The sequence below is a fragment of the Diadema antillarum genome, unplaced genomic scaffold, assembly GCF_040938485.1.
Source record: "Diadema antillarum isolate AM-2024a unplaced genomic scaffold, OU_Dant_1.0 seq00000817_RagTag, whole genome shotgun sequence".
NCBI classification, from domain to species: domain Eukaryota; kingdom Metazoa; phylum Echinodermata; class Echinoidea; order Diadematoida; family Diadematidae; genus Diadema; species Diadema antillarum.
The window spans coordinates 153,430-179,375 of NW_027271695.1; the positions used below are offsets into that span (position 1 = coordinate 153,430).

Consider the following 25,946-nt stretch of genomic DNA (forward strand, 5'->3'; position numbering starts at 1 on the left):
AATCGTCGGCGTATCCACCACCTTTCACAAGATCATTACATGAATGATTCTCACGTTTTATTTGTGAAAGATATATTGCTAGAGATTTTTCCCAAAGGAAAGTGGTAAAGATAGGCCAAGGGCTTGAAGGGGGGGGGGGGGGGGGGGATGTCATGGTTTTATATTTTTGTCCCCTCCCCAAGAAAGACGTTCTTAAGACGGACACACATACATGACCATGCATCACATTAATTTCATTTGTGTCTCCATGGCAGTATGCGACCGAAATTTATGATACCACGAGCAGCGCGTGATAATAATTCTAAGCAAAACCGCATCGAGTAAATGCCGTTATGAACAATTATTTCGATCTTCCTATTTGAGAATGAAATTATATCATGAATGAACTTACAATGACGCCTAATGACGTGCCAGCAAAGGACGGAAGTCACACACAGAAATGATTTTAGGGTGTGGGTTAAGATATTGGAATAGCAACAACAGTCTGTGATATATAGTCTTGAGCTTTTTCATTCTGTTCTACTTTAGGTCAACTCATTTTATTGATCATAATTATAAAAACAAAAACAAATACGTTGGCTCCAAATGCTACAACTGTCTTTACACTTTTTGTATAGGGTGGATGCCCCTTGTAATGAGGTCTCCATGCGCTGAGACAAAGCGGTCACAACTAAACAGGGATTTTTTTTTCTGAGCGATTTATTCATAACGCGTAAAATCAATAACACAGTTGACACCTGTGTAGAGGTTTCTTGACACCTGAGAATGTAGATTTTATTGATTAATGCAAGCTTGGGAGAACAGTCTGCGCTCGTGTGAATAGAGAGCATAAGATACTGAAATGAAATCATTTCCCTCGCCCACGCGCGTGCTATATCAATCTTGCGTGTGCTCGCACTTTTATGGGTTTCGTGCAATCAAGGACATGGACACTGCGAGGGCACCATATACACAGAGATGATACTGGTGTCTCCATAGGCTGGGAACATCACTCTCCAGTGTGTATAGCTGTGAGTTAGGAGAAGGTCAAGTTTTTAATAAATAATGACAGCGTGACACTCATGTAGTTCACTCCAATAGACTTGCATTATTAATGGCTATACTCTGTGAATCCCCTCTCAGATGAGTTCGAGGAGCGTGGCGCTCCACAATAACTGGCCGGATGGATACTGTGTATGTATGTGACGCTGCCAGTCGTTCGCGGTAATGGAAGAGAATTACCGTTCCCATGGTTACAGATGATACCGCACCGAATCCACTCGCATCACCGCATTGCAGGTGGTTATAGGTAGATGGGGGAGGGGCAGTCTGTTTCCAATAGAGATTCCCCAGAGATTGTGGTTCCATTAATCGTTAATATCAGTCTGCTAATAGAAAACACTGGGGATCCGTGTTCTCTTCGTAGCGACTCTGCTTGTACATGCATGCGAGCTTCATTGTATTTAAACAAAAATAACCAAAACACACACTAATACGACTAAACAAAAAACACGAACACACGCATTACACACAGAAGAAAGCACGATACAACATGATAAATAAAACTGCGTTTGTTACACAAGCTAGTATGAGAGTACTGTATGCATGAATATCATCTGTGCACTTTGAAGTTGTATCCGTCAGAGATTGATTCTGTTCGACGTTGCTATTGAATACGTCACCAACAAAGCGCGATTATGGACCCATTAGGAGTTAACTAATTACTTACGGGAGACGGGCGCTTTATGTATCAAATCTCATGGAGATTGCCACATCTCGGAAACATCGAGTTAGTATCATACAATCTGATATTATTATGTGTGTGAGCGTGTTTTTTTGTAAATACAGTAGGGCCTATAATGAAAGCACGCTCACACGCACATATCATGCATATTACCAAATTTTACCATATTACCATGTTACCCAAACTAATAAGTATGTGTGTTTATATAGGCCTAAATAGATTGTATTAGGGTATATGCCAGGGATTGTAAGGTTAAGGGCTTTGGTGTGGTTCGATGTCTGATACGTTGTATGGGGTGTTGTTGTGGTTGTTTCTGCTCGCATTCAGAAGCATGTATTAAATCGGCAGTTTGTTTGGATAAAAACAAGCCCCGTATTGATTGTAAGTGGAGGTGCCCGGTATCAAAGTTAATGATGTTACAAGATTTTCAAAGGAGATTGTATGGTGTTTGGGCAATAAGGTCACAACATTTGGGAATAATTATTTGTTTAAAATGGCGGGTTTAACTTTAATTTCTGTTAATGTTAGAGGTTTACGGAACAGGAAAAAAGAAACAGAATTTTTGAATGGGCTAAAAGTAAAGGAGGGGATGTCGTATTGTTACAAGAAACGTATAGTTCACCCGATATCGAAGATTTGTGGAAACGAGATTGGGGAGGTGAAATGTTTTTTAGTCACGGCTCAAGTCACAGCAGAGGTGTTCTAATTTTAATAGCTTCTGGTGGTAATATTAAAGTTGATCAAATAAAAGTTGATGATATGGGTCGTTATATTTTTTTAAAAGGAAACATTTTTGACTCTCAGTTGTTATTAGGTAATGTTTACTTTCCAACAAGAGATAAAACATGGGAACAAACGGAATTTCTGGGAAAAATAGATGCACTTATATCAGATTTCTGTCCTTGTGAATGTTCTCTTATTCTAGGAGGAGATTTTAATGCAATTTTGAATGAAACTTTGGATTATATATGGCCTAAAACACCTTCAAAGAGTAAATTTATAGAGAATTTGAATTTTTTTTTCTTAAGAAATATAGTTTATTAGATATATGGAGGAAAAGAAACCCGGACAGTAAGCAATTTACTTTCAAACAGTTAAACCCTTTAGTACAAACTCGTTTAGACTATTGGTTCATATCAGACCACATGGTGCGATTAGTAAGAAATTGTGAAATTATGACATCTGTTACTCCTGATCATTCCGGTATTAGATTAGAATTACAACTTGTTCCGGAAAGTTATAACTGTAGGGGCAAATCGTATTGGAAATTTAATAACAGTTTGTGTAATGATAAAGAATTTGTAGAAGGAATGATAACGGAAATAGAAAGTATTATGAAAACGTGGGAAGATGCATTTAATGATAAATTAGTTTTTTGGGATTTTTTAAAAATGAAGATGAGTGAATATGCAAGAAAATATTCGAAAGGAAAAGCAAAGGAAAGGCGAATGAATATTGAAAAGTTAGAAAAGGAATTAAAAATTTTAGAGCAAGATTTATTAACTGCTGCTGCTTCTTTAGAAATAAATACACAATATGTTGAAAAGAAAAAAATGTTGAGTGAATTATATGATAGATCATTGGAAGGAATTAAAGTTAGATCACGAGCAGCCTGGTATGAAAACGGGGAAAGAAATAAAGAATATTTTGAACAATTATTAAAATAAAAAGAAAAAGAAAACTATAATATATGAAATATATAGTGAAGATAATTCTGTTATAAAAGATAGAAATGAAATTTTGAAGTTAATTCGAAATTTTTATGAAACATTATATTCAAAGAAGAGGGGTGCAGTAAAAGAGGTTTTAAATGAAAGTTTTTTTTAAAAAGTATTCCAAAGTTAAGTGAGGAAAGTCAACAATTTTGTGAAGGAAAGATTACTATAGATGAATGTTGTGAAGTTTTAAAAGAAATGAAAAATAATAAAGCTCCAGGTAATGATGGGCTTTCGGTGGAATTCTATATCATTTTTTGGCCATTTTTAGGCAGGCATTTAGTTGAAGTATTGAATGAAGCGTATGATAGGGGTAATTTATCAGTATCACAGAAGCAAGGGACCATTACATTAATAGAAAAAGATGGTAAAGATCCTCTTTATATTAAGAATTATAGACCGATTACACTTTTGAATGTGGATTATAAAATTCTTTCAAAGGTTTTGGCGAAGAGAATGAAACAAGTTTTGAGTGAGATAATACACATGGATCAAGTGGGATACATGGAAAACAGAAATATTGGGGAAGCTATTCGATTAATAGATGATATGATTTTTCACTGTCTGTCATATAACAGAGGTTGTTATTTAATAGCTGTTGATTTTGAGAAGGCCTTTGACTCGGTATCTCATTCGTTTTTATTAACCGTTTTGAAAAATTTTGGATTTGGCCCTTCTTTTTGTTCTTGGATAAAGACATGTTATACTGATATTAGCAGCTGTGTAATGAATGAGGGGTTTTCAACCGGTTATTTTAGAATAGAACGGGGTGTGCGTCAGGGTGACCCATTATCACCTTATTTATTTTTAGTAGTTATTGAAATTTTGGCACATGCTTTGAGAAATGAGACTACTTTGAGAGGGATTGATCTTGGTGATTTTGAAGTAAAGCAGATACTGTATGCCGATGATATGACAATTTTTATAAGAGATAAAGAGTCAGTTAGGTTACTACAAAACTTATTTCAGATTTTTTCGGAAGTCAGTGGTTTAAGGGTTAATATGGATAAAACGAAGGTTTTGATTATTGGTAAGGATGAAGAGAATGTAGCACAATTTCAGTTTGGAAGTATAGTTACAGAAGTTAAGATTTTAGGGATTACATTTGCTTTAGAAAGGAAGAGAATGGAGGAAGTTAATTATAAAGAAATATTAAGTAAAATTAAAAGACTTTTAGGTTGGTGGAAGCAAAGAGATCTCACCATCATGGGGAAAATTCACTTACTTAAAACTTATGCTTTATCTAAATTGATTTATGTGGCGTCATCCTCTGTTGTTCCAAAATGGTTATTTGATGAAATTCAAAAAAGTTGCTTTGATTTTGTGTGGAAGGGCAAGGATCGCGTCAAACGAGCCATTATGTATCAGGATTACAAGGATGGTGGATTGAGAATGATGAATTTTGAATTGTTTGTGAAAACTCAGAGAGTGATGTGGGTAAAAAGACTTTTGTATGGAGAACGAAATATGAGTTGGAAAGTATACTTTGATCACAGTTTTAAAGCTGTAGGAGGTAGAATTTTATTTCTTTGCAATTATGAGACTAAAAAACTTTTACTTAAGGCACCATCGTTTTATTTAGAAATGTTAGCTGCCTGGGAAGACTTATATAACTGCAGAAGTTTTGAAGAAGGGAAAATTAATCCAATTATATTTAATAATAAAGATTTTTTATTGAGAGGGAAAATGATATTTAATGCAGATTTATATGAGCGGAAGGTTTATCACTTAGAACAATTATTTGATAAACAATCCATAAGACCAATTAGTTATTTTCAAAGTTTAGGTTTACAAAGTGAAAATATTGCTTATGTATGGAGTTTTTGTGAGTCCATTTTGAAAAGTGGGAAATATGATGGAATTTTATGCAATTGGTATGAAGTAGATGTCAGTGATTTTAATATACCTTTAAAGTTTTTTGGCCAAATTACAGATTTAAAAAAGATACAATCCAGGAAGATTTATTCACATTTCGTGTCTCTTTTAAAGCAGTCTTACTGTTTAGAAATTAGAGATGGACACCAAAAATTTGTTTTCGCTGATAAAAGTATGAGAGATATTTTTATAAGGCCCAGAAGTTCAACTCTAATTGGAGACTTAAGAGAATTTCAATATAAGTTATTACACGGGGCGATTTATACTAAGGAACAGCTCCTAAAATTTGGTTTTGTGGCTGATAATTTATGTTCCTTTTGTGGAAAAAGCTCTGAAACTTACTCGCATTTATTTTGGAACTGTGAAAAAGTTAAATCTTTATGGCATGATTTCATTGAGTACTTTCAGTTAGAAGAGTTACGTAATTTAGCTTGGCGGGATATACATATTGGTTTAGAAGGAACTTCTCACAGAATCAAACTGTACAACACTCTTATTCTTATAGTTAAACATATGTTTTATAAAGCGAGGTCACAGTTAATAACACCGACATTGGTAGAATTAAAAAAGGCATTAATGACATGTCGAAAGGAAGAGAATGATATTGCCATAAGAAGAAATAACCGGGTTTGCATTTGCTGAAATGGGAATGTTTAAAAAATTTGTAAAGGATTAGTTTATTTATGCACCCGTACTTCTCCCCTTTTGTGTGTGTTTGATTACTGACTTCTTTTCTTTAGATATTTTTGAGTTCAGAGATAAGTATTGTGTATATAAAATATATATGCAGGTATGTGGATATGTATATTGTGTGTATGATATGTGTATGTGCATGCATGTATTGTGTGTATGCAGCATATATCCGAAGCATAATTAGCATAATTATTATGTTCTGAATGCGAGCAGAAATAACTGTGTGTTGTGGTGAGTGAATGTGTGTGCAGGGGGTGTGGAAGTGTTTAAGTGGATGTGTGTGTGTGTGTGTGTGTTTAAGCAGATGTGTGTGCAGGGTGGGTGTGTAAATGGGTGGGTGGATGAAAGGTGGATGAGATGAGAGGTGGATGAGAGGGAGTGTGTCTGTCTCGGGTAAGGAGGTGGATGTAGTGTAGAGGGTAGGGAGGTGGTTTAGAGATGAGAAGGACTTTTTTTTTGGGGGGGGGGGTTTAAAGTTTAAAGTTATGAGTAGGTGAGGGTTGGGTATGGTGGAAAGGTGGGAATGAGGGTGGTTTATGTTGTTGTTGTTGTCATCGTTCTTTTGATATAATAGAAATTTCATTTCCTGTTATTTTAGTGTTTGGCTAAATTGCTCACAAATGCATATATGAATTCTGCTTGTTTGTTTTGTAGTTAAAAAGGAATGATCGGATAATTCATTCTATTTCCTCTCTTCTGTTTGATATCTGCCTTAAAATGAATTGAATGATTATTCTTGTTTTATGGATTATGGATTGTGTGTAATTTTTTTTGAATTGTTATATTCTCAAAGGAAATGGAATTAATAAAAAGATCACTGAAAACAAAAAAAAATGAATGTACACACACACACACACACACATACACACCTACACATCTATATATGATGATGATGATATATTACATAATCTGAATAGAGAAAGTAAAATTATATGTTTAATGGAGATTTCAATATAGACCTGCAACAGGATAACAACAATGTCAATCAATTCAAAAGTGTAGTATACTCGAACGCCTGTTTCCCCGTCATCGACAAACCTACAAGAATTGTAGGTATTCGTCTACCCTTATAGACAATATATTTATCAATGTACACAATTGTCATATTCATTCAGGTCTTGTATATTCTGAAATCTCAGATCATATCCCTGTCTTTGTAATGATTGATTCCCCTCCTCCTCGTAGAAATGGACAATCATTTTATGCTCATAAATTCACCACTGAAAATGTAGCTAGGTTAAATGAAAATTTGCAGAATGAAGATTGGGAAGATGTTTTAACCTGTGACGATACCGAAAGAGCATATCAGTTATTCTGGGCTAAATTTGAGATATATTTCAACATTAGTATACCTAAGACCAAGGCAGGGAGAAAACGTAATAAACCTATAAAACCTTGGATAACAAGAGGAATTTTGAATTCTATAAATAAAAGAAATATTTTGTATAAAATAAGTCTTTATCAAGCTAGCCCTGAAAATGTTTCTAATTACAAGACATATCGAAATAGATTAACAAGCATTATCAAACAGTCCAAACAAATGTATTTTTCTAAAAAGATAGATAATGCTCAAGGTAAAAGTTCAACTATATGGAAAATAATCAATGAAATTCTCAATAAGAGTAAATCATCATCTGATTCTCAAGTGTTTTATAAAGATGGCAATACTGTAAGAAATCCGGTAGATATAAGTAATATGTTTAATGAGTATTTTGTGCATATTGGTCCACAACAGGGCTCTAAAATCGATAAGAGTAATTGTGATTTCGCAGATTTTCTGCCACAATCAATAGATTCATCCTTATTTTTAAACCCAACTGATTTTATTGGAATATTAAGAATTGTTTGTGCTTTTAAAAATAGTTATTCCGTCAGTTATGATGAAATCAGCACCAATTTACTTAAGCAGATTATAGGTAGTATTTTGTCTCCCTTAGTCCATATCTTTAATCTATCTCTTTCTTCTGGTATTTTTCCAAGTTCCTTCAAAATTGCTAAAGTAATACCGATTTATAAAAAAGATGATCCCACGTGTGTAACTAATTACCGTCCCATTTCTATTCTCTCTAGTTTCTCCAAAATACTCGAGAGAATTGTGTATAATAGGTTGTATGGATTTTTGTGTCAGAATGATTTCTTCAATCCTGATCAATTCGGTTTCCGAACCAATCATTTTACTGATCACGATGCAGTTATTTGATAGAGTATCGAGTGCCTTGGCAGATCGCAAACATGTAATTGGTATATTTATGGATCTGAGCAGGGCATTCGATACTCTTGACCACAAAATATTATTATATAAGCTACGACATTACGGGGTTCGGGGTACTGCACTTACATGGTTTGAAAACTATTTGTTATGTAGAAAACAATTTGTTTCCTTTGATTCAGTATCCTCCAATACACTACCTGTAACATGTGGAGTTCCCCAGGGTTCGATCTTAGGGCCGTTATTGTTTTTAATTTACATTAATGATATTTCAAACGCATCATCTATGTTACAGTATATATTATTTGCCGATGATACAAATGTGTTTTACTCACATGCTGACCTAAACCACCTAGTTGCTACTTTGAACAATGAATTACCGAAATTATCTACATGGTTTAAAAGTAATATACTGGCACTTGATTTAAGCAAAACTAATTTCATTCATTTTAAATGTGAAAAGTCTGATCTACCAGAATATGAATTGTATATTGATGGCATATCTCTTGAAAGGAAAATATTTAATAAATTTCTTGGTGTGTATATAAATGAAAACCTAAAATGGGATGATCATGTAAAACACATCATTTTGCCTATATCCCGAAACGTTGGCCTGTTAACTAAGCTTCAGTATTTTTTACCAACTCGTGTATTGTTTACCCTGTATAATGCCTTAATCTTACCATATATATCGTATTGCAACATTATCTGGGCAACCCACAAATGTAACACAGACCGTATACTTCTCCTACAGAAAAAAGCAATACGAGTGTGCAGTCGAGCACGCTCTCGAGATCACACCGACCCATTGTTTTTCCAGCTTAAATCCCTTAAGATAAATGATATAAATTTTCTCCAAAAAGCTGTATTTATGTTTTGTCTCAAGTCAAACCTCTTGCCTCCAATATTTAACATAATATTTCGGTCAAATTCAGAGATTCATTCTTATCCAACCAGACAATCCACAAATTTACATTTATTTAACCCCAAAACCGCACTCGCGCATCATTCTATCAGACACTCCGGCCCTGACACTTGGAATTCCCTTCCCATTGAAATTAAAAACATGACCACTGTATGTATTCATTTAAGAAGGCTGTAAAACTTCACCTCCTTAAGCAGTATTCCCCAGGATAACATTCTGATTCCTTTATTGTATTATAATCAAATGTATATGAATATGTACATGATACATAATGCATGGATGTGTGCATACATATATCGATTTATTTATCTATCCATATTATGAATATGAGTATGTATATGTATGTATAGGATAGGTACATCATGTATATTATATTAGCATGTATGTGTACGATGTGCCTTACCATTACTGCGTACATAAAACAAGCACGATATATTTTATTCAATGTCAGATAACAATATGTATAAGATATTTTGTATTCACACATTATTATTTTCATAGTGCATATTCGGTCATTACTCCGGCAAAGGCAACTGAACGTGTTAACTTTAATATCATTATCATATTGTATTTATCATCATTACTATTATTGTAAAGTAGTTGGAGTGGTACCCATACACTCTGTAACTTTCCCTATTCCCCCTACCCTTCCCTATTTCTCTCTTTCTCTATTCCCTATTCTATTCAGAGTAGGTAAGCATATAGTCTCCATACCGTCAAGCCTCGGCTTATTTTGGAGACCCTTCTGTTTAAGTTCCATAAGCTAGTATGTTTGTATTTGTCTTGTATAATTGTACTAAAAACTATGTGTCGATATACTGTTTGTCATAAATATATATGTATGTATATATATATATATATATATATACATATATATATATACATATCAAATTATACATAAACATGTATATAGATTTTATATAAGCTTTTCTCCCATTTCAAGACCAGTCATCGATCCACCAATCTCTGCGATGAGACATTTATGAGGGCTTCGTGTCTCGATTCATAGTTTACAGAATGGTAGATTCCATTTTGTCTCCTTTTTTGTCGAACGTTAAGTTCATACGGTGAATACAAAACAAAACGAGGTGATTTTTTTGTTTTGTTATAAAAATGACTTTGGCCGTACTATCCTTCAGCAGGTACTTTTAACAGCATGGATGGATAATCTGATGGCTATCCATGGTGTCTTAAAGATATTTACGTCAATACTGAAACAGGTCTGATGTCGAAGTTTGGGATGCATCATGTTTTACCGGCTTTTCTCTTCCTGTATAAACGTGCAGCTTAAGCCTAGATTCTAAAATCATGGTAAACCAAGTTTGAATCTCGGAAGACTTTCAAATTGGTATGGTGTGACTAGTATTCTAAAGATACACTGAAGCTCATTAACAGAATTATCGCACTTAAAACACTCTGCGTGGATTCGACTAAAACCGATGGAGAGTTTGATTTGAACGTTTGAGTGCAGATTAATACAGAACAATCCCATAGCATAAGACACACACTGTCGAAAGTGTCTGGCACAAAAAGGGTTAAAGACGAACTATACTTTCTCTTGTGGGGACAGTGTTTACCCCATCGTGGTTAATGATGCGAAACATCAAAACAGAGCAACACGCACAATTGCAGCCACAAGATCAACGTCGTGACGTCACCTAAAGTGAAAGACAGCCCCATCATATTCCGCAAGTTGACCCAAAGGAATTCACTAATATCAAACGGGTGCAACAGCGAATCCTTATACAATATATACATATCATAAAAGATAAATAATGGAATTTCCAGCTTTCAAATGTTCTCAAGGAATACGGAAATTTCAATCAAAATAACATTGTTATACTTTACAGTTGAGAAGATTTTATACTCTTACAAATTTCCCGATGGCTCGCACTCAAACGTTGACAGTCAATATTTCAAGAAATATGAAATAAGAGGAAAATAAAAACGAAGAATATAAAAATTCTGTTTTCATCAAAGCCTACTGGAGTTGTTCAGCAGTAACTAAGGAAATTAGAAACACTGAGTTCTTTACAAAGGATCTGCTTTACCCAGGGTAGTATCTTCAATGTTGCCACTGTTCTACCAGAGGGCCCTGAAATTATTATTACCCTAGCGTTGCCAAGTATACCCATTAGGTCGCGAGGGACATGGTGGGTAAAAACATCTTGTCCGAGGACGTAAGCACTCGACTGGATTCAAACTCGGCTCCTCCGATTGGGAGTCGGGAGTCTCATCCATAATGCCACAGCGCCCCCACCCTTTTTCGACTCAAACTAGATTTTTGAAAAAGATTCAATAATGTTCGATCCAGAGAGAGATTGTTTTATGTGACGCATTGATGTCCTCACCTCATCTCATTTAAATATGTGATTGTGAAATAATGTTTCGTGAAATAAGTGAAACTTAGAAATGTCAAGATTTCATTTTCTTTTCCTCCGATTTGAACGAAACTTTAATTTCCTGTCTGTTTGAATTATACACTGCACTCCCGTCATAACAACTTTGAGTCCTCAGGGAAGGCGGTATTCTTTCGTTGTATCGAAATATCCTTATAGCCGAACATTCTAGTATACCTAAAGATAATTATAGAGATGTTATCATTTATTAAATAGTCATGGACCTGAAGTTTAACTTCGTTGTAAGGAAAAAAATTCGTTAAAATCGTGTTCGTTAAAACGGGGAGTGCACTGTATTCCTAATGATTAAAGTCAACCTACTTCAGAGTGGATATTCCCTTTAAAGCGCGCTGTCTGTACATGGACTTGCAAGAGCAACTGGCGGCGACATTCCGATTTCTGTCTAGTCAAAATGTCAGTGTTATTCCTGCAAATGTTCGCCTTTTAATGGATGGGATGTTTCATTTTATTTTCTTCAGATTTGCTGCATTATCAAATTTTGTCCTCGTTTGGAACGCATTTCTTCTCGTTCAATTTTCCGAGTAGAATAGTGATAGTCTGTCGCAGCAGATTTTGATATTCACGATTATATTTACGATTATCGCAGGATTGCTAACGTCGCTCCCCGAACTTTGCGACTCCTCTCTCAATCTACCAGGTCATCGAATAGGACGCGTTCCGATGGCGTAGCAGTTTTGTTTATTCTTCTCTTGTTTGTGCGTGTATGTGAAAGAGAGAGAGAGAGAGAGAGAGAGAGAGAAAGGGGTGGTAGATAGGAGGGCTTGTTGCCCTGTCACGTGACTCCCCGAGCTCCTCGGCGTTCCTCTTGTCTGGCGCGCGCGCGGAGGCGGCTAGCTGATGAACCAGAATACACAAGGCCGAATGAGTTGAACCATGTAAAGCGTAATGGGCTACACCGACCGTGACATCCCGCGTCGGTTTGAATCGTGTCTCGCCGGCTGGCGTCGCAAACGAGGCAAATGAAGACGGAACAACGGATTGTTCCGAGGTGACTCGCCCCGTAACTATCCCGTCATCAGCCGTAAAAAGATTCTTGTCATGGCGCGCAGGAACCGGAAACGGCGGGCGAAAGCGCGCCTTGACCCAATGTCTGCTGCTAATCGCCGAGGCTAGTGAACACGCGCCTCGAGAGCAGACAACCCCACGACGGAGAGTTAAGTGCTGTATAAATTCAGTTAACCCGGCAGATTCGCTCGGCTCACCGCCGTTTGATCTGTTTGATATTACGCACTATCTCTCGGGAGAACTCTTATCCAGGGACCTCATTAGCCGATGATTGAAGCTAAATCTTCCAGTGGCCGATATTGTGCCAGGGCTGATTACCGTCTCTTTACAAGATGCAGCGGAAAAAGGAGTCGATATTTCTTCCCCGGCTACATAGCTGTTGTATCCATTTTTCTCAGAGATATTGTTGTTGCGCACCGATGTGTTTTCTGGTCCCTTTGGACCATTAAATCTATAAGCTGATTTTATTGAATAGGACAATCACAGATAGAGACATTTCTCTTGTGACTTTTCTAGAGAGCTAGTTTTGCTTCACTATGACCGATTCTTTGCGTGCATGTTCTCCTTCAACTCGTGGACTGGATTATCTTCCGTTGAGACATCCCAAGTACAAAGAAAGATTAATTAGAATGCATTTTCTTGTATTGACACCTGACGAGCCATTCACTGCAGAACGACGTTTGGAAGCCTCATGTTTAGATTTATTATACGTATCTGTTTGCTTGTTTGTTTGTTTTCCACAGTGTGTAATATTATGTTTAAAGAGATATTGATATTCACAACCATCGTCATCATCGTCGTCAGCGTCAGCGTCTTCGTCATCATCCTTATGACCACCATGCAATAATCGCCAGTCCACTGGAATATCATCCAAATCATTGTCTGGGAATCTACTGGTGGACAAACACGACGAGATTAAAGTGGAATGTTGTTTTGCTGTTAATACACTGCGTAGACAAGATTCGTTTTCACTGTCACAATAGAATGTAGATGGTTCTCTGTAATGACGATCGTTTTGCGTGTGTTTGTGTCGTGTGTGTGTGTGTGTGTGTGTGTGTGCTTTCGTCCAGAGACTAGATATAATTTTCATATACTCTTACGGAACGAGAACATCAGTTTTCTGGGAAAGACGAATTTTCAGGATATTTTGAGTCCTTCCACTGACGGACTTCACGGATAGATTACTGGCGGAATTCGCTGAAAGTCTTTCTGCAAACGTTTGATTGGTATTACCGGATGAAATCGAATTCACAAGAGAAAATATTGCCGCCAGAATACTAAGATGTCATTGGCAGTTAGTTAGGCTCATGATATTCTTTAAATTTCTTTACTTCGCACACAACAATGTTGTTTCTGTCAGCAAAACGTGTACGGCTACCAAACAACGCGGTCACCATGCAACAAGGGTACAATCGACGCGTTGGTCAGCCTTTACAGTCTATCATGGAATGCCATACTTTTACTATTTTGAGGATGTAAAATTCATCTCCGATAAGAAAAGATTGAAATCGACAATTAATATCGACAGATCGTGTCTTAGTATTCAAGTTACTATGAAGGTTTTTCGCTGGCTTTAACAAATCCTTGGTCGTGTTTCAGAATCAAAGAGGGGACAAAAGCACAGACTTTTTGCGATGTGAAAGGCGCGTTTGTGAAACGGACGAGTTTTGACAAACTCCCATTCTTCTCATCCATCACACTTACGGGGCTGCGGTTGACTTATCTCGCTCCTATAGCGAATCAGAAAATCTTCGGCCGTTAAAGACGCCTGATCGTCCGCAAATGATCCAGCGGGTCTCCGCCTTTTGAGGCAATCAATTGCCGTAATTGCTGGCAGGAAATTGACAAAATGTACTCTTTTATATCCCTTTGCTGCTCTTTTTTCGCCCTTTCGACCCCGAAAGCAAAGAATCTTAGATGCACGGAGCATGGCGGTTTCATGGACTGACATGTCTTGTAGAACCATGTGGACTGGGGCAATTGATTGGAACTGAATGTGCGATGGCCGAGTTGGAACTGCACTTTTAGTCAACTAAGAATAGAACTTCTGCCTCGAGTATGGCGTTATACTTTTTTTTTCTTAATTTTGTCTATTTTTGTATAAACTTGTTTTGTTCTCATTATATTATTTCTTACTTTGATGAAATCCATTTACATAAAAAAAAAATTGTTTATTTGTTTCCCTTGTATTCGTGTTCCCTTGCACAATCCTGAAATAATGCATTTCATTCAGCGGTATAGCTCCTCGGTTTCAACTTCGGCTTCTGACAACAGACGTGCTTTCGACGTCATTAAAATGGCCCTTCTGTCTGCACAACACACTTACTTTTGGCACCGTATATCAACGTGGCATTCACAATCACAATTTGACATTCCATGACACAAAGTCATGTTCATCACCACAGTGTGACGCCCATCGTGCGAAAAAACCACAACAAGCGTTTGATATTAAGTCAACATTTAGGCCTATAAAGGAAATAAAATATCAATTTCATGTCATCAATTTTGAGAGCAAATCCAGGAGGTGTTATGATTTGAAACCATTCTGATTTCATCCAGCAATGTTAATGTCGTATGCCGAGTTAATTACGTTAAACGAAAGTACATTCACCAGAAATACGCCGACAAAACAAACCGTACGGGTGAGCGGAAGAGTGTGTAAGGCTGGAGCCCTGGGCTGGAGTTCCCGCCCATTTGGTAAAATGGGTGTTGGGATATGGTCAACATTTTACGGCTTTTTGCTCATCATCGACTAGAGCTGTGGAGAGAAATAAGAAATGGGTTACCGCTTCTCAAAATATGCCAGCTGAATATATTCCATCACTTACCTATCTGAGACCACTTCAGCTAAAGAAAAATATATTGAAAAAAAATTAAAATGGCATCAAGTTTTAGATGTCTGTCAGGCGCGTGCCATCATTGGAACCAGTTGTTCATTTCGGTGTGGTAAAGCAATGAGTATCCACAAAACGGTGCTTCAAATATTCTTCAAGTTCGTCATCTCTCTCATTCTCTCTTTACGGTACTGTATATAGCGGCCACTAACCCATACCAGCCGCAGCCTAGCCAATAATTCAGCGTGTTTCTCTGCTTTGCCAGTCGAGCATGCATGGCGAACAGTTCAATGATCGCCACCATCACTGCATTTACCCGTCGTTCAAGCATAGTCATGCAAAAGTGGAATTAAAGCTTGCTTGCTGTATTGTGGTCTCTTATTATGCACGCTAGTGTGCAATAACGCGATCAATAACCGCATTGTTCAATGTGTGAAAAACATGAATATTTCTCTACATTAAAGGACAAGTTCACCTTCATCGACATATGGGTTGAGTGAATGCAGCAATATTAGTAGAGCACATCATTGAGAGTTTGAGGAAAATCGGACAATCGGTTCAAAAGTTATGAATTTTTGAAGTTTCTGCTTACTCAAGGCTGGATGAGAAGACTACTATAGCTTGTAATGTCACATGCGTACAACGGTACAAAGAAAGAATAAAGAAAATTCAACATATTTTCACTTTTCTCGCATAACAAAAGAACACTTGACTTCTCTCTTTCAGAAGGCAGGGGGAATAATATTACCCTTAATATATGTCAGTAACAAGTCGAAGAAATGTGCACTTTATTCAAAAAGTCAAATTTTGTGAAATTCTCTTTTTATTTTCTTTATACAATGGTTGTACGCATATGACATCATGCACTGTAGAAGTCTTCTCATCCAGCAGTGACTACGCAGATACTTTAAAAATTCATAACTTTTGAACGGATTGTCCGATTTTCCCCAAATTTTCACTGATGTGTTCTACTAATATTGCTGCATTCACTCAATCCACATGTCTATGAAGGTGAACTTGTCCTTTAATGTCCATGACTATATCATCAATATACTTACACATGTGTACAGCAATGATACAGCTAGACAGGTTTGACTGTATAGAATACAAGAGTGTGATGTCATAGTTATTCATTGCCATTGAAACTGGTTCTAAACAACAACCTCACCTGGACCAAATATCTGTGAACACTATAGTTGCTAACCATGCTCGCACCTGATTCCATCCAAAGCTATAACAAAAGCCTCTAGCATTATCACTTTGATACTCATGGGTAACAGCATAATAAATGAATACATGCATCAACAACCAGATTCCAAGACAGTGTATAAAAGGTTTCATTATATCATATCTGTTGATTGCTTCATCGTAATCCCTCTACATAAGTATCATCTGTTTGATATCATCAGAAACTACTGTCTTGGTTTTGCGAGCTTAAAGAGCTGCGTATTCTTTGAAGAAAGAAAAACATGAACAGAACATGTTTACTAAACGGTTCATTAACATTTTCATATTTTTTGCACTCCTGTACAACAAAGGGTGATGCTATCAACTGGAAAATGTGTTTTCCCAGGCTTACCTGACGTAGCAACATTTACTACTTGCACATTGCATTACAAGAATAAGCCATTTCACAGTTACAATCCGAGCATGTGCAGATTAAGATCATTGCAGACCTCTTTGAAATTGACCTGCAACTGAGGTATTATATATAAAAAAGTATAAGTCTTCATTATAACGATATTGTAAACATTTATGTGTGTACCAGGTGAATGATATTGGAATGTACAGGTGCATAGCGTTGGAATGTACAGGTGAACGTGTATTCTTTTCAACCAAATTAACAAGACATTCTTTATGCAGCACTTGCGTGTGTATTACGCTTTCTGCTTTGACTATTTCAAACTGCTCTTCTTAAAGAGAATATCTCTCCTACATTTTAAATTTGAGAGGTGTGAGAGCATGTCCTAAGAACTCTAAAGAAAATTATTCAATGTTTTGTGAAGTCTGTGGTTCTAGAGATTATTGCAGATTATAAAATGGGTTCAAGAATGTAGCCAATTGGAAGCGCTGAAATGAGTCTCGTGTGCGTGCATTAATATTTACTATCATGCACGGCCTTGCAAAAAAGCGTAAAATCACTGACGTCACAATGTTTACACTAGCAGAGCGCACTTAATCAGTTGTTACAAGTGCGTCGCGCGCTACATACACGCTGTCAATCCTGTAAACAACTTCTCGTTCGGGCTGCCAGCCGGCCTTTCTTGTGCACAACAATCATGTGGCGTACGTATACGCTTATACGTACAGTACTTACATGTGCGGGATTTCCGAGTGCGACGTGCATAAATGTTTGGGACGAACATCCTCGGACGTCTTGACCCACAAAGGTACGTGAAAAACGCTGACAAATGCTGTTAGTTTTCGAATTTTCGACCCATTTTATAGCACAAATGATGCACAGGATTATTTCGTGGCGTTAGTGGAGGCGTAGCTCACTCTCGGGTATTTACAATGTAGTGCAACATGTACTCGGCTTCGCCTCGTGCATGTTTCACAATTGTAAATACCCTCGAGTGCACTATACGCCTACACTAACGCACTCTATCCTGTGCATCATTTGTATACTAGTGCCAGCTGTGAGTGAGCTGTAATATTGAAATGCATATTGTTTCATTAACGCCTCTTTCTCACCTTTACCGTGATTACCTAGGAACGGCCGAGTGGGGGCTCCATTTCAGCGAGGCCAACGGTGACTGTCAGTCTCCGATCAACATCAACTCCCGCGAGGCCGTTTTCCGCGACAGCCTCAATCACCCACCGCTGGAAACCAACTACGCCCTCTGTCGGGAGTGCGATCTCATCAACATGGGTACGGGGATACAGATTATCTTCAAGTACAAATCGGGTGAGAACCAAAATTACATGTGAACTTCGAAATTCCAAAACTTCCGTTATATATCATCGATTTTAATGAAATGTATTTCATTTGTGTGTGTGTGTGTGTGTGTGTGTGTGTCTGATTTAAAATGTTCTTGTAAAGTTAAGTTAGACATGTTGTGAAATTGTACCTTACTGGAGCGGCCGTCACACACGCCTCAAAACACACACTTAAACCTACAACCCACTTCACGGAAGTGAGCACCATGTGCTATTCATGTAGCTGTCTATGTTTTTTTTTTTTTGAAATCATGATGACATAATAATTAAAGTAAATTAAATCAAAATAAAGTATAATGACTTCACTATCAAACAATTTGTACAAAACAGGGGCGGATCCAGGAATTCTGTAAAGGGGGGGGGGGCGTGACTAATATTTCTGGTGCCACTTCCGGGTTTCATTTCATTTTTTTTTCTTTTTATTTCTTTTGTTTTTAACGAAAAATAAAGGGGGGGGGGGCGTGCGCCGGTTGCGCCCCCCTCTGGATCCGCCACTGCAAAAGAAGCAAATGAGTCTTGGGACCAATGTGGCAAAAATAACTCAAATTGTCAGATTATCTTCATAAATCTTGTAGTTGACTTCTGTCGCAAATGTGGTCATTGCTATCATCGAATCGATAGGAATGAATAGTTGATAAATTTATTTACAGATGTTTTCATATTTGACGATATTCTACTGAGCACCTGGTGAAGATCAGGGCACTGTTTCATGAAAGTTATCAGCCCTGACAAGTTGTCAGTTTCTGACAATTTTAGTAAAATCCTTGGTTTTGATTGACAGAGAAGCTTTGGTCACTGACTGCTACTATGGTGATTGTCAGAGACTGACAACTTGTCAGGGCTGACAACTTTGATGAAACGGCGCCCTGAATTCATTTGTTACCATAACCTTTCCTTTTCGACATCGCAGATGGAATATCGGGTCTACGGGATACAAGCATAGATGTACCCAAGTCACGTAAGAAAACACTTTCACAAAGTTCTTTCTTCAGTAGATGTTAAACAAAGTAAGAGCAAAAACTATTTGTTCCGATGTTTATGGACGATAGCATCGCCCCAGAATAACAGTTTGTAAAAGCATCATTAACCAGACCATCGTAGATATCACAAATTCATGTCACATTGTTTCATGAAACAAACATGCCGAGGAAAATGTAAGAAAAAAAAAAGAAAACAAAACAGCCATGGTAGCGATATGAATATATGAACTGGCAATAAATTATGTAGGGCCTAGTTGTATCAGGGCCTTGTTCTGCGTCTTTTGTTCATTTGTCATAAATCACATCATATTTTGTTTTAATTCAACAATGACGAAAGCTTTTAAAAAATGCAATTGCGTCACCTCGATGATCTCCATGATCTTGTCTTTCTACAATTTTTGTAGAATAAAAGATCAATTTTGTGAGAGAAAGGAAGATTATACGTTTTCAAAGTAAAGTTTGTCGTTTACTCGTTGACAAAATGAAATTCATGCACGGCAGAAACACTACTATAGCGCCCTCTTTTGTGTTGGAATGAAAGGCGTTGCCACAATTTCAGACAAAGTAAACGATACATAACACTTTCATTGCGAATCACATGTAGGCCTACCGCTTCGCACTTCCCAAGTACAACAATGCTGACCTGCGTACCTGCTGCTTTAAAAAAAAATAAGTAAATAAACACACACCTCGATTTCTCCTTGGAAAACCCTGTACTGTTTATTCCGTCAGGGGATCTTTCTTCCCATTTATTTTCTGATCACCGCAAATAAATTTTACGTTATGGCGGAGTAAAATGGAATTTGTGACGCGTGCATGCATGCTTTGCAAATAATCGTCATAAAAACATATCACATTGACATGCACAGGGACAAGAAAAGAAAAGAAAAATGCAATCATGACATGAATGCCAAGGTATAATTCCGATATTTGTGATCTGGATTATCAGTCCATAGTTAAGAATTCTCTCCAAAAGAAAGACGTCGTTTTACTCTGACTGGCCGAAAATAAAAGAATTTCGAACCGGAAAAATATATACCGGTCACTGTCTGCGGCACGCAGATTGATCAAATCAACAGATCTGGATATCTTCCGAACCCCACCCAGTCCAAAATTTTTGTGATGAAGTTCTGTTGCATAATTATATTAAAACTGTTAGAAATATAATGTATACATCAGTAACTAATAGTTTCGACAGGATAAAAGAAAACACCAAACGTAGTGAATTATAGACGTTCTCCATTCTTCCCATGTCCACTGCACAGTGCTGTCTGGTGGACCTCTCCCACCAAATTCCAAGTTCGAGCTGGCCGCCTGCGCCTTCCACTGGGGTCAGAAGGATGACCGTGGGTCAGAGCACACGGTGAACTTCAAGGCATACCCAATGGAGGTTGGTGAACACAGTGACAGTCTTTGGTTAAACATTACAACATAATATATATGAAAGCGGACTCTTCAAGTTGCTACGAAAGTTTCGAGTGCGATCGTCAAAGTCTTAGTGCTGAGTGAACGCAGTGATTGGGTAAAGTTAGGTATGATGTCACAGTGAGAACAGTTCTTCATCTCGAACGACGGGCACGTTCAGGGTGGGATGCTATCCCGACCCAGATGGCGAACAAGTGAGATGACAGGGAGCACGCACAGAGGTTAACGTTACGTTTAATGACCAATGTGTTGCCGGTATTGCTCTTATTGAGATCTATTTTGTGTGATTAGCACTATAAACCTTATAATTATTCTTACTATTGGTACTAGAATGTCTTTCAACATTCAGCGTTGTTCTTGTTTATTTTTTGTTCGTTTATTTATTTATTTATTCATTCATTTGAGGGAGAGGTTGAGGGAGGACTGTTTTTTTGTCTGTTTGTTTGTTTGTTTGTTGTTGTTGGAACATCGTCGCAAATAAGTAGCTGCGCAAAGGATCACCCCTGAAAGTTAGTGAATGAGCGCCCTCTCTTGTCATATTTTTGTCACTAGCGTACTCAGTCGATGGCATTGTGCGTAGTACATTAACGAGAGAAAAAAAAAAAACATAACAAAACACAATCATGTTGCTTGGTGATTACACTGTCTTCCTAAGCACTCCCGTGTTCCAAAGCGCCACTTATGAGCCTATAATGATGTGAAACGTAGGCTTTACATGAACTGCAGAGTTGATCTAGAATATCAATTTTGTACGATGAAATTCGGGGACGAGATCACTGCGTGCCATTCTAATCTCCCTCATGCCGGACTGTCAAAATATCTTCAAGAGGAGAATTATGAACATTATGCTTCTTGACTTTTCTCTCTTTCAAATCAAGGCGGAATTTTAAAATGTCCAATCGGCAAAATAACATTAGTCATCGAAGGGATTTATTACGATGGAATTCAAAGTTTTATATAACAGTTTAATCGAAGGATAAACTTAACAAACAATCTTTGTCAATTGAGGAATATAGCAATAACATAGTAGTGTAGAGATAATGATAATATAGTGATGATGACAATATAAATAATACATCAACAATAACAATATCAATGATAACAGTAAATGTCAAGCATATCAGAAGCTTTTGCAGCAAAAAATCATATATGCATACATATACACTTATATTATCATTATTTCTACTATGATACAATGATAATTTACATTTCATAGTACTAATGATCCTGGAAAATGTTGTAAGTGCTTCGTGCTGAGATACGCTGTTCATCTATTCACGACCATTGTAGGCTTCATTTGCTTTGTGCATTCAAAAAGTTGCCAAGCATCGCCCCCATGTTTATTGGTAAAGCCTATACTTTTCCTGCTCGAACACAGCAGATAAACTGCGCGCGCACAACACACACACACACATGGATAAATTTACATTCTCTTAATATTTTCGGATTGGTAATACCCCCATCTCACTAGACGGCGATTCCGCTACGATCATCAAAAATCGACAAAGCTCGGCGGTTAGTGGCTTGGTCGCTTTAGATCTTCTCCATCGTATCTTGAGCGGTTCAGATGCGCGGAGCATCGCCACCATCGCCATGGTCGGCGACCTTGCTACGGAAGTTTTGAACATGTCCAAAACTTCCGTAGCGAGGTCGCGACCGATCGCCGTGGTTTTAGAGCGTATCACCATCGCCTCACGAGCGCATTAAAAGCGCAACAATCGTAGCTTTGACGGGGTAGCATCGCGCAAAGCGTAACTCAATCGCATCAAAAGCGGCTCCCATCGCCCATGAAAATTACCGCTTGTACAGTATTACGTAACAGGAACCAACCATGAACGATAGAAAGTGATGCACAGACCAGGAAGGTGGACATGGAGAAAAACGTATAAAATTAATTTTTTCCACGTACACTCGGTACGAATCTGTCCTGTTTATTAAATTGTTTGTTTGTCATATACCATTGCAAGACAATGAAAGTAATTAAGTTGTAAACTTTTCAAATATATCTTCATAAAATTGTCTCATTGTAGGATACGATTTGTAGTTTGCTCGTAAGCCCGTTCTTTAATATCATACACGTTATACCCTTTTAATTGAATGGATGACCTAACTAATAGTGCAATTTCACATCAGGTTCTAACTGGTGTGTTGTAAAATGCTAAGATATAAGGGTAGAACCATATTCTTCATATCCATGTTAATTTGACACTGACATCTGCCTGAAGAAATTAAATCATGAAACACATTTTATATCCCGATCGCTTGAGATCGTAGCATGAGCCCGGCGTAAACGTATCACTGTCGCTCCGATCGTATCACTGTTGTAGCGAGGTCTTGATAAGCGTACGAATATCGCAACACAGTCGGTTCGATCGCAGAAGCAGCGCGTCTCGTCGGCCTGGAAACGCGGCAACAACGTGGCAGAGTCGTATTATCATCGTGGCGCTATCGCCTACAGCGCAGGTTGAGCGTGGAGAAACCGTAGTGTAATCTCCTCGGAGGCCAAAAATGGAGACGGACGGCGATCGCGCCACGATTTGTTAATCGTCACAGATCGCCATGGTCGCCATGGTCGCCTTCCCAGTGAGATGGGACCTTATCTGCATTGAATGTTCAGTGATTTCGAATTACGGACTTGTGAAAAAGATGATTGCGCAAGCGTTTCAAAATTATGTACAATATTATTATCGCCTTGTCTCTCTCATCAACTTAAAGTTCCCCACGATGTTTCATTGAGGTCGGAAGGCCTCTACGCGTTCGATCACTCCTATCTTCAAGTATAATTACACTTAAAACAACAACAGCAACAACAAACAACACCAACAGCAATCTTTTACTGTCTTCATATGATCCGAATACTAAAAAAGTAAGATGACTTTGCAAATCGTCTTATACATTTCATAACTTCATAGGCGGCAATGCCTCATTCTGATAACATTTTTTCTTCAAATTTCTGTTTTTAAAATTCCTATTCGTAACAAAGATTTGAAAACATAATATTCCTTTAATGTTGTATATCTCACGCTTTTGAGAGGAGTGGGAAATAAATGGACGAACTCCTCGTAGACCTGGCACAGGCTGATAAGAATTTTAAAGCCAAAAGGTTTCACATCCTTAAAGATCGTTATGTCCTAACATAAGAACTCGTGTTGAACACAATGGAAATGGAAAAATCAGAGTTGTTCTGTAAAATTGACAGAATATTTGTAAATCCTTGTCCTTTATGTTTTATGAATTCATTCAGATTGCTTCACGTCTTATTGGGGTCGTTATCATAACTAAAATTGCTATGAGTTCTCTATTTTTCCCCTGTATAGGAATGATTTTTTTGTTGTTGTTATATGCTTATTTTTTTACTGACATGATTAATCTCTTTCTATTTAACTAAGAACAAATCTATCGCCATTGCGGGATGCTTTTCTAATGAAACTCCTAATTAGGTCACAGCTTGCCTTTCAGCATCAAACTTGCCTGATTTTTGCCGTCATTTTGACTATATGTCCAATCTAACTTAATAAATGGTGCGAATTTGTGGCTCACAAACAGTTACATTAGGAGACTCGTGCACGGAGTAGGAATTACGCCCTCTTGCGATCTTGACTTTTCGCAAGCAAGTTTGTAGTTTTGTTCACTACTTATGACACACGTCCTTAACTACAGACACAAAGACATGAGAAGATAGGCTGCTTTTCCCTGTGACAAATGAATTTCCGAAAGGGCATTCGTGCAACTATTTCGGAAATCTCAAGTTTTTGCATAATCTATTATATCCACCCGACATTGATATTGGTAACAGTCACTGATAGGAGCGAGAAAAAGACATGCAAAGGTTCCTTTGGCTTGAACACACACACACACACACACACACACACACACACACACACACACACACACACACACACACACACACAAGAACAAATACTAGTAGAGAATAGTGAGAGAGAGAGAGAGCATGACAACTATTGTTAGTATTATTGTTTTTGTTATTATTGTTATTAATATTATTATCATTATCATTACTAATATGATTGTTGTTATTACTATTATTATTATTATTAACATTATCATTATTATACCATTTAACTGAAACATGCAGTGCTTTATTTGTTTAATTTTAGTCTTTCTAGAAATGGAGAGAAGTGGAGTTTACGTTTAAAATCTTATGTTGTTATCACTGGCAAATTAATGGTGATTACAATTGTTGTTTAGTACTGTCTTGTTTGTTTAATACCCTGCCTTTTGTACTAATTCAGTAGCTTTGATTAACGGTCATTTCATCACCAGAAGAAGCATGCTTAATCGAAAAGCAAAGAATTGAGAATAATGGAATATATTGGTGTTTCGATCTAACATGTCGAGAGCGGACCAACGAAAAGCTAACAAATCCGTGAATGTCGGGAAATCTGACAAAAGCAAAGTAGCCCTAATAAAACATGGGTCCACCCTTTCTCTACAGGACCACTTTGTTTTTGGATAGCTGTGCCATTTCAAGACCGATTCTCATTCAACAAACTTTAAGCTTCTCTTAGAATTGTACGCTCTTTGATATTTCATATAGGTGGTTTCTAATTATGTCGCAAAAAGTTAAAATCTGAATCCTCATCTCGACCAAAACTATACCATCCCTTTAATGCTCGACATGAGTATACAAAAACAGACAATCTTTCGTCTTTCAATCAAGCCAAAATAATATGTACACCTGTTGTCTTCAAAAATATTGAATAAGATAGACTAAAACAAGACTAAAAAAGCAAAACAAACTAAACCTAACCCGCTAGGTCCGAGCTGCACTGAAATGTTACCACCATCGTGGGTTAATGTACCGAAACTTAATAAGACTTAATGATTCTTAAATTGATTGTTCGTTTATGAAACCTGTCCACATTTTTTTTTGTACCTGCGGTGTCCTCTGTTAAGTTTAGGAAAAGTACTCTATCAATGAGCTAAAATTTCTCTAAAATTTACCCCGTAATACAAAGCGGCGTCTTATGGCCTTAGGTCCTGGCATCACAGCATAAAGAAACCTTTCGAACTTCTAATCTCGGAGGATCGGCCTGTACGCAGTCATCACATGCGAACAGTGGTTTCAGCAACCTTATGTTAAAAATCATGAAGAATATAAAAAATAATATTAAAAAAATGATTATCAAGGAAAAAGTGCTATGATATGGGATAATTATTGGTATCTCTGTCACGCCTCAG

At 37.4% G+C, this 25,946-nt stretch overlaps 1 protein-coding gene across 1 annotated transcript in view; it reads left to right on the plus strand.

Annotated features, from left to right (window-relative positions):
* Positions 1-25,946, plus strand: part of LOC139739764 (carbonic anhydrase-related protein-like) — a 75,919-nt gene that overhangs the window by 10,427 nt on the left and 39,546 nt on the right. The window contains exons 2-4 of the mRNA XM_071650361.1: positions 18,113-18,307; positions 19,250-19,297; positions 20,585-20,709. Of these exons, the coding sequence (XP_071506462.1) occupies positions 18,113-18,307; positions 19,250-19,297; positions 20,585-20,709 (368 nt within the window). The remainder of the gene's footprint in view (positions 1-18,112; positions 18,308-19,249; positions 19,298-20,584; positions 20,710-25,946) is intronic.